This window comes from Cebus imitator, unplaced genomic scaffold, assembly GCF_001604975.1.
Source record: "Cebus imitator isolate Cc_AM_T3 unplaced genomic scaffold, Cebus_imitator-1.0 Scaffold155, whole genome shotgun sequence".
Lineage (NCBI taxonomy): Eukaryota > Metazoa > Chordata > Mammalia > Primates > Cebidae > Cebus > Cebus imitator.
In genome coordinates this window covers 1406839-1416571 of record NW_016107470.1, presented here as the reverse complement: position 1 = coordinate 1416571, position 9733 = coordinate 1406839, and the positions used below count along the sequence as shown (strand labels likewise).

The 9733-nt window shown below is 43.5% G+C and overlaps 1 protein-coding gene across 9 annotated transcripts in view; it reads left to right on the top strand.

The window, feature by feature from the left end:
* TJP2 (tight junction protein 2) overlaps positions 1–9349 on the top strand; it is a 138690-nt gene extending 129341 nt beyond the window's left edge. For 4 of the 9 annotated variants that reach the window (XM_017543429.2, XM_037743821.1, XM_017543427.2 and 1 more), the window contains 6 exons: positions 905–1005; positions 2211–2423; positions 3562–3672; positions 5257–5586; positions 6992–7077; positions 8416–9349. In XM_017543429.2, coding sequence (XP_017398918.1) covers positions 905–1005; positions 2211–2423; positions 3562–3672; positions 5257–5586; positions 6992–7077; positions 8416–8581 — 1007 coding nt within the window. In that variant the 3' untranslated portion in view covers positions 8582–9349. The remainder of the gene's footprint in view (positions 1–904; positions 1006–2210; positions 2424–3561; positions 3673–5256; positions 5587–6991; positions 7078–8415) is intronic. The other 5 variants (XM_017543432.2, XM_017543431.2, XM_017543430.2 and 2 more) reach the window with 2 other exon arrangements.
* The last annotated feature ends 384 nt before the right edge of the window (positions 9350–9733 follow it).

The following is a 9733-nucleotide window of genomic DNA, read 5'->3' as shown; positions in this document are numbered from 1 at the left end:
TTTGAGACTGAGTCTTGCTCTGTTGCCTAGGCTGAGTTCAATGGCATGGTATTGGCTTACTGCAACCTCTGCCTCCCAGGTTCAAGCAATTCTCCTGCCTCAGCCTCCCTTAGTAGCTGGGATTACAGGCACCTGCCTGCCATCACACCTGGCTGAGTTTTGTATTTTTGTAGAGACAGGGTTTCACCACCATGTGGCCAGGCTGGTCTTGAACTCCTGACCTCAGGTCATCTGCCTGCCTTGGCCTCCCAAAGTGCTGGGATTACAGGCATGAGACACCACACTCAGCCAAAAACACCCTTCTTAAAAACAGTTTTTTGTTTTTTTTTTAAACTTTTAAGATGGAGTTTCCCTCTGTCACTCAGGCTGTAGTGCAGTGGCATGATTTCCGGTCACTGCAACCTCCGCCTCTTGGGTTAAAGTGATTCTCCTGCCTCAGCCTCCCGAGTATCTGGGACTACAGGCACATGCCATAGTGCCCAGCTAATTTTTGTATTTTTAGTAGAGATGAGGTTTTACCCTGTTGGCCAGGATGGTCTCGAAATCCTGACCTCATGATCTGCCCGCCTCGGCCTCCCAAAGTACTGGAATTACAGGCATGAGCCACTGCGCCTGGCAAAAAACATTTTTTAAAGTTAGCTTTTCTGAAAATAAACATTCTGAAAATCTATTTTTAGCTTTATCACATCCACCCATAATGTGAACTCAAATAGCTAGATGGTTAATAGTTTTAATTGCATTCATTGAAAGGGGTTTAGTAGTCAAAGTTGTACAGACATTTTCTTGTGTCTGCTCAAGTCTTAATTCAAATATTACAGAACTGAGTATAAGTTACGTCAAATAGCATCCTTAATAAATTTGGCTCTGGAAGTTAATGCAGACATTTTTGTTTACATTTCTGTAGCTACAATCAACCTAAATTCAGCCAATGATAGCTGGTTTGGCAGCTTGAAGGACACTATTCAGCATCAACAAGGAGAAGCAGTTTGGGTCTCTGAAGGAAAGGTATGTGGCATAGATACACTGCTATAAGGTGAGAGTCCCTGTTCTGAAACTTTCTCAAGAGGGCAGTGAATGTAGTCAAGCCGTTCCCATTTGAAGTGATTCTCACATGTGTGCTAATCAAGTTTGAAATTTCATAAATTCTCTGACCAAGTAATAAAAATGAAGGGACTTTTAAAAGAAGAGCAGAATGTGATGTGTGCAGCCCTACATTCACTTCCCTTTTACTTTTAACGTAGTAACTAGTGTTATATTCCAAGTACACTAATCAGAGCTTACAAGATCTCATGCTCAGCTCCACAGCTTACTAAGGACTTGGGAAACTTAGAGTGCAGATGAGAGGTGAGGTTGAGCAACTTAGAGAATATGACTAAAAATTAATAAAAAGAAGAAAAGTGAATAGAGTTGAAATTACTTAGAATAAAAGTTGAGTTGTGTTGGCAATGTGCCATTGTTCTGGGAGTTTGAGAAGGTGATGTGGGAGCAGCATTAGGGAATTTGTCTAGGCCTCTAGAATTGGATCGCTTCTCCCTGATGGAGATAGCTCACACATGCGGCTGTGCTGCAGGGAGAAAAGAGGGAGATTCTATTACCTGTGGCCCCTTTTATTCTAGAAGCTTTTGGTGCTGGTATCCTGTATACCAGCTGAACTGAGGTAGTTTTGTGAGACTTTACAGTGACTGTTTTGTTGCAGAATTGACTAAGTCTTGCTCTTTGAGAACTAGATATTTAGTCAAAGTAGCTGGCATCTATTGAATGCTTCCAGTTTGGAAGACTCTATGCAAGCTTCACTGGGGAGAGCAAGTTGAGCAGGATATAGCTTCTGCCTTTGAGGGGCTGAGAATCTTGTAGAATTGTGGATGTGAGTGTACACAAGGCAGTGTGCATGTGTTGATATTACTAGGAGAGTGGTCCCAGGAGAACAGGCTGCAGAGGAGCTGGATTCAGAAGAAAAGCAAGACAGTCTGAGGGAGTATGGCTCAGCTTTGGTATGGAGGATGGATGGTAGCACAGACAGGCTACAGGGCCCCTAATTTGAGTTCCTGCACAAAAATGAGCATAGTGTTAACATTGTACCAAAGCCAAGTGATTTCAGGGAATAAAATAAAAGATGCCTTCCTTGGCGAGCACATCGAGGTTTTAGTCACTTGGCTGTGCCCTTGGGAATTTTCTTGAGGCCACTGACCCTCCGACACAAATTCCTCTAGATGGAAGGGATGGATGATGACCCCGAAGACCGCATGTCCTACTTAACTGCCATGGGCGCGGACTATCTGAGTTGCGACAGCCGCCTCATCAGTGACTTTGAAGACACGGACGGCGAAGGAGGCGCCTACACTGACAATGAGCTGGATGAGCCAGCCGAGGAGCCGCTGGTGTCGTCCATCATCCGCTCCTCAGAGCCGGTGCAGCACGAGGAGGTGAGGCGAGGCAGGCCACGGGCAGGAGCAGGAGAGCCTGGTGTTTTCCTTGCACTCTCATGGACAGCTGTATGTTCAGGGTGCTGTGGAAGGCGTTCCTAAGGGATGGAGCAGATGACTTCCAGGGTCTCTTGCTCTAAGTCCACACTGACATGGTTGCAGTCCGTGGGAAAGTGGGGCAGGCAGGTGGGCTTCAGAAGAGCTTGAGTGGTCAGCACTCCTCACACCCATGCCCTCAGGCGTGATGGATAAACAGAATGGCTTTATGTGTTGGCTGTCCAAATTACCAGAGGAACATTCCTTCCCATGCAATATTGTTGTATGTGCTTGTAACCTTTGATTAGGTTTCTCTCTGTACTCTTAGATGTCCTTGCTTTCCTTCCCCATCCTGCCTTTAACCTTTCTAATCTTGCCAAAGCTCTTGAATATTTCCCTATCAGTTTCCTTCTCTCCCTTATTTCAGTTTTTTAATTGAGTTTATGATCAGATATTCATCTGATCACATGTACTGTGCATCCACTGTGATTAGATAGCTTACGGAATCCTTACACATTGACAGACACTGTAAAGTCACCGCCAAATTAGGACCAGAGCAATTATTAGTTGAACCTCAGAGAATGTTGGAATAATGATCTTTGTAATGAGATTAGTCATATATTTGGATAATTATTGCTGTGGATTTCTCTCTACCAGTTTAGTTCGTTCCAGTCAATGATTTTTTTCTTTCTGAAATAGAACTATAAAAAAAAAAAAGACTCAACAACAACAAACTAAAGGAGGAGAAAATACACCATCACCACAGCAACAAATTAGTTTATGCTAGACAAGCTGTCAAGAATAAATTAACTCCCAGATGTCTATAGACTAGATGTTGTTAGTGACACAAGAGGTTAGGCTTTTGGAAGGTTCTTTAAAAAAATGTGCTTTAAAGGAAGAGACTCTACATTGGATGCAGCCAGTTTTTAAAAATGTGTCTGAAGCATTTGACGATGGTGTCTGCCTGTTCAGTAAAGAAGCACCGGCTCAGGACCTCAGCTTCTGAACTCACTCAAGTTTGCAGAATTCCTGCAAAGCAGATGAGTGCTCTGTTCTCTCTGCTTGGATGTTCTTGTTGTGAATGAACCTTTATGTCTTGTAGAGCATAAGGAAACTCAGCCCAGAGCCACGAGCTCAGATGAGGAGGGCTGCTAGCAGTGATCAACTTAGGGACAATAGCCCGCCCCCAGCATTCAAGCCAGAGCCGCCCAAGGTACGTGGCTGGGAAGCCGAGGATGGGAAGGAAGAGGAAGCAGGTGCCTCTGGAGTCCTGGGCAGCCAGGGAGGAGCATGCCTGATAAGATGGTATTTAATTACAGTTGTAACTCATTAGTCAGTCTTTTAGCCTGTTGGGTGAACCCCCAAATTAGGGAAGGGCAAAAAGGAAGGAAAGGCAATATTAGGAGAGCATGTAATTTTAGGACTGTTAGTGTTTGTTTAATCTATTTTTTTTTTTTTTTGAAAAAAAAAAAAAAAAAAGACTGTAAAGAAAAAGATTGAAAAAATGCTGCATGCCCAGAATTACCAATTGCAGAATCTGTTTTTCTTTTGCTGTCCAGCTAAACTTTTCTGCCCACAGACTGATTTAGATGCACCAGATAATTCTTACTGGTGATTTGCTAAAGAGAATATCATCAACATTGCTTACAATGCCTCTCGTTAAGAGAGCTGCTTATTTGTTTAATAAATTGTTATCAAGAACAGAATCAATATAAAGACACAAAGATTATACGTCTTTATGTAATCAAAATATTATTTACCTTCAGTCAGAATCAGAGCGATGACTCTATGGTTTTCCTTATAAACAAATAAAATTTATTTAACTCAATAATTTATTATTTATTATTATGTTTTGAGACAGAGTCTCACTCTGTTGCCCAGGCCGGAGTACAGTGGCACGGTCTCAGCTCACTGCAGCCTCCACCTCCTGGGTTCAAGTGATTATTCTGCCTCAGCCTCCCAAGAACCTGGGACTTTCAGGCGCACACCACTACATTCAGCTAATTTTTGTATTTTTAGTAGAGATGGTGTTTTGACATGTTGGCCAGGCTTGTCTCAAACTCCTGTCCTCAGGTGATCCACTCACCTTGGCCTCCCATAGTGGTGGGATTATAGGCATGAGCTGCCACGCCCAGCCTAACTCAATAATTTAGATGGGAAGAAAGCAATAATTGATTTTGTGAGCTGTCAGAAGTAGTAAATGTAATAGGTTCTGAGTAATAATAATAATAATAAGTGACCTGAGTAATAATAATAAGTGACTTCATAAAATACATCAGTGACAATTTATAAGCCAGGCAGGACTGGAAGTATGAAGGAGAAGTGGCTGTTAGCGTGAAGCCGTGCTCTCCTTGCTCCCCACCCCAGGCTCATTCCTCAGCTGACCTGGGTTTCACCTCTGGACTGGCTCATGCACCCTTGGTGCATCTGACCTCAGAGTTCCACTCTTCCAATCCCAAAGCCTGAATTGTTCTGAGATTGTCTTCAAGATGCTAATCTCCTCTAGAACAAAATTACTCCAGGTCTGATCTTACCTCCGGCAATCACAGCCCTCCGAGCACATTCCCTGCACGTTTTTGGCTTTCTGGTATTCCTAATACTCTAGTGCAGGAAGGGAGGTAGGGCTCAGGAAGCCCGGCCGGTGGCTGTTTGCCCTGCTGTATTACATTCCTTGTCAGAATGGTATTTGTTGACCACCTTTGGAAACTGATCAGGAAATGGAGTATATTAAATCACTAATATAGATTTGAAAAGAAACTGAAAGCCCAAGGTAAAAACGTGTCGTTGCTCTCTGCAGGCCAAAACCCAGAACAAAGAAGAATCCTTTGACTTCTCCAAATCCTATGAGTATAAGTCAAACCCCTCTGCCATGGCTGGTAATGAAATTCCTGGGGCATCTACCAAAGGTTATCCTCCTCCTGTTGCAGCAAAACCTGCCTTTGGGCGGCCTATACTGAAGCCCTCTATTCCCCTCCCTCCCCCAGAGGGTGAGGAGGTGGGAGAGAGCAGTGAGGAGCAAGATAATGCTCCCAAATCAGTCCTGGGCAAGGTCAAAATATTTGAGAAGATGGATCACAAGGCCAGATTGCAGAGAATGCAGGAGCTCCAAGAAGCACAGAATGCAAGGGTAATTGTTTTTAAACTACACGTCATCAATACGAGTTTTAAATAAGTTTGATTTCAGTGTAACAGTGCACAGCTCCTTTTCCACTGCTGCAGATGTGACAAAGGCATGTGCTGTGTGTGTCACTTCAGATTGCCAGCTCCCTGCTCGTTCCTTGTTCTTCTGATGAAGAAAACTTGACAACATAGGGGAAGAACTTTGTATAGGGTTCTGGAAGGAGGAAGGGTGATGAGAGAATCGGTGCCTCTCAGAAATCATTTTAATTAGAACGTGATTTTTTTTTTCTCTTAACGGAGTCTTCATTGGCTCCCAGATTTGCCATAGAAACAAAGCAGACTTTGGGTGTTAAAATAGTAAGGCCCATAGATTGTAGTTTTTAAGCTGTTTGAATTTGTATACCATATGTACATAGAAACTTTCAAATGTCTAAGAAGAATTTAAAGGTCTGTGGAGCATATTTGCCAGGTAGATGTGGGAGTTTTCTTTCAAGTCTAGCACAACAGCAATACATCTGAGCATTTTTCTTTTATTGTGGTAAAATATACATGAATTTACCATTTCAACCACTTTTTTCTTTTATTTATTTTGTTGTATTTGTTTTGTTTGAGACAGAGTCTCCCTCTGTCACCCAGGCTGGAGTGTAGTGGTGTGATCACAGCTCACTATAGCCTCGACGTCTCAGGCTCAGGAGATGCTCCCACCTCAGCCTCTTGAATAGCTGTGACAACAGGTACACACCACCATACCCAGCTAATTTTTCCTATTTTTTGTGGAGACAGGGTTTTGTCATGTTGCCAGGCTGGTCTCAAACTCCTGTGCTCAAGCAATCCACCCTCCTCAGCCTCCCAAAGTGCTGGGATTACAGACATGAGCCACTGCACCCAGCCTCAACCATTTTAAAGCGTTCAGTTCAGCAGCATGAAGAACCTTCACATCGCTGTTCAGCCATCACCACCACCCATTCCCAGAACCTTTTCATCCTTTCCACGTGAAACTCCATACCCAGTAAATACTAACTCACCATTCTCCTCTCCTTGCAGCCCCTGGCACCCACCCTTCTACTTTCTGTTTTTTTGTGAATTGGACAGTGTAGGAACCTCCTAGAAGTAGAATCATACATGATTTATCTTTTTGTGATTGGCTTATTTCCCTTAGCATCATGTCCTCCAGATTCATCCAGGTTGTAGCATGTGTCAGAGTTTCATTCCTTTTAAACAATTTTCCTGTTTGACGGGTACCACACATAACCATGGAAATGAGGAAGCTGCTTCTGTGTTTCCTCTTCTTGAAATGGGATGGGAAAATAAGTAGGATACAGGGAAAGGGTGGGACCAGCAGGAAATCAGCAAGCACAGTGCCCAGTGGTTCATTCTTTCACTCTTGTTCTTTCCTTTTTTAATTACCACAGATCGAAATTGCCCAGAAGCATCCTGATATCTATGCAGTTCCAATCAAAACACACAAGCCAGACCCCGGCCTGCCCCAGCACATGAGGTAAGGGCTGCCCAGTGGGTGTAGGTCTAGGGCGGGGACTTCTCAAGGACTGGGGCTTGAAGAAAGAATTTCCTTTAACCAGATTTCAGAGTAACAGGAAGATTTTTTTTTCCCACTGGTTGTCTGTTTGCCTTACCCATTCCATCAAATTTAATTATAAAGATCACAGAATCAAAACTTCAGCATAGTTTGCTTGTGTGCGAAAACTCTGACAGAGTGTTGTAATTGATGTTTCAAGCCAGTACCCTTTGAACGTTGGAGCCTGGTTATGTTACATTGCACATGGTTAGCACATGGGCAGAATTCCTAGGGCTTAGACCTGTTTTGTTGCTGTTTGCTAACTCTCAGCCAAGCTTCTTAATTCCTTTGCATCACCCAGCAATGTCAGACCACTTGTGCTGCCCTGAGGTCTAAATGGACTGTGACAAGCAAATGAGCAGTCTTGGTAAATGCCACACACAAACAGCAGGAATGATCACAGTGTCTTCCTGTTGAGGTTTTACACTGGATTGCTTCCTGTTTCTGAGAATAGGAAAGAAAAAAAAGTCACATTTTCTTGTGGCCATTCTTTTTTTGTTTGTTTGTTTGTTTTGTTTTAGAGACAGAGTGACTGTTGCCCAGGCTGTAGTGGTACAATCTTGGCTCACTGCAACCTCCATCTCCCGGGTTCAAGCTATTCTCATGCCTCAGCCTCCCAGGTAGTTGGGATTACACATGTGTACTTCTACTCCTGGCTAATTTTTGCATTTTTAGTAGAGATGTGGTTTCACCATGTTGGCCAGGCTTGTCTTGAGCTCCTAACCTCAGGTGATCTGTCCACCATGACCTCCCAAAGTGCTAGGATTACAGGTGTGAGCCACTGCACCTGGCCTCTTGTGGCCATTCTAGCTGGAAGCTGAAGTCTAGTTTTACAGCAATAGAAAACTGGAAACAAATTTCTTCTTTAACACTTGAATGGTAACACAGTCAACCAGGTTGCCTCTAGCAACAAAGAGTATGATGGACTGAAGCTGGCAGAGAACTCTCACTGCTGGGTGAGACTAGCCAGGAAGCTTAGGGGTTGGGAGGTCGCCCCCTGTCCAACAGGGAGCACCTGGCTGGCTTCCTCACACACCACCCAAATGGGCAGTGGATTTGACCTATTACTCCTGTTCCTGCCTCCGCCACTCTGTGAACCTGGAGCAGTGCCAGGAATGTCCCTGGCTGCTCAGCAGAATATGGCTTAGAGGTAAGCGATCTGCTCAGGATGCTTAGCTGCTATGCACAGAGCCATGCCTCTCCGGGCAGCAGAGGACATGGACGTGCTCTGGAATGTCTTTAACACCCTTTCTTTGTTAGTTCCAGACCCCCTGAGCCACAGAAAGCTCCTTCCAGGCTTTATCAGGATACCAGAGGAAGTTACGGCAGTGACGCCGAGGAGGAGGAGTACCGTCAGCAGCTGTCGGAACACTCCAAGCGCGGTTACTATGGGCAGTCTGCCCGATACAGGGACACGGAATTATAGATGTCTGACCATGGACTCCCCTGGGCCCGCCTGCCACGGCATCAAGAGTAGCTGCTCCCACCAGGCCGCCGGGATGGATCTTCTCTGGTTAGAGTGCACCGTGGAGACATGGTGGGACTCCAGCTCATGTGTCCTCATGGAGAACCCAGGGGACAGCCGCTGCAAATTCAGAATTGAAGGCTCTGTTTTTAGGACTGGCTTAGAGGAGTCTGTGGCTTTTCGCTCGAATTAAGCAGAACATTACAGTCAGATCCTGTTACTTGCTTCAGAGGACCAAAATCTGTATTCTGTTTGCGTACTTTTAATATGTATATTAAGCAATAACTATTTTTCCTCACTAATAACTGCCTTCAGGGACTGTTTCAATGTGAGGCAGAATGTGAAAAAGGAATAAAAAATACTGTTGGACTCAAACTACATTCAAAGAAGTACTTTATTGCAACTATCTTAAGTGCCTTGGATGAGAAGTGTCTTAAATTTTCTTCCTTTGAAGCTTTAGGCAGAGCCATAATGGACTAAAACATTTGACTAAGTTTTTATACCAGCTTAATAGCTATAGTTTTCCCTGCACTGTGTCATCTTTTCAAGGCATTTGTCTTTGTAATATTTTCCATAAATTCTGACTGTATATATCATAGCTATACTTGATGGTTTGGCTATAATAGTTTGAAGACCAAGAAGTTGGTATTGAAAGTTTTTGTCAATACAACTGTTGTGTTGACAGCAGTCAGTTTTATAATTTAATAAAAAGGAATACATTGCAATCCATAATTTTCTTTGTGGTGGATTTGTACACGACTTCCTATTTTTAAATGCAACTTTTATTTCAGTTACTAATCATAGAAGTGTGAATGCTTCTTGTTGAACATTGGAAAATGGAAACATGTGGAAAAGAAAATTAAAATTACCCATAATCCCATCCCTCAGATAATTTGGGGGCATTTTCTCCAATGATGTATTTGTGGATGTCTGTGTGTATGATCCCTGAGAGTGTACTATGTTTGTAGTTGTGTTTCCTATTTTTTTCTGTTTAGCATTCTATCACTAACATTTCTCAGGTGGTCATGACTGTGCACACAAGGTAGTTAAAGCTTGGTGCACACATCATCACTAACAACCACAGAACAGTATATTCTATGACTGCTTCATAAG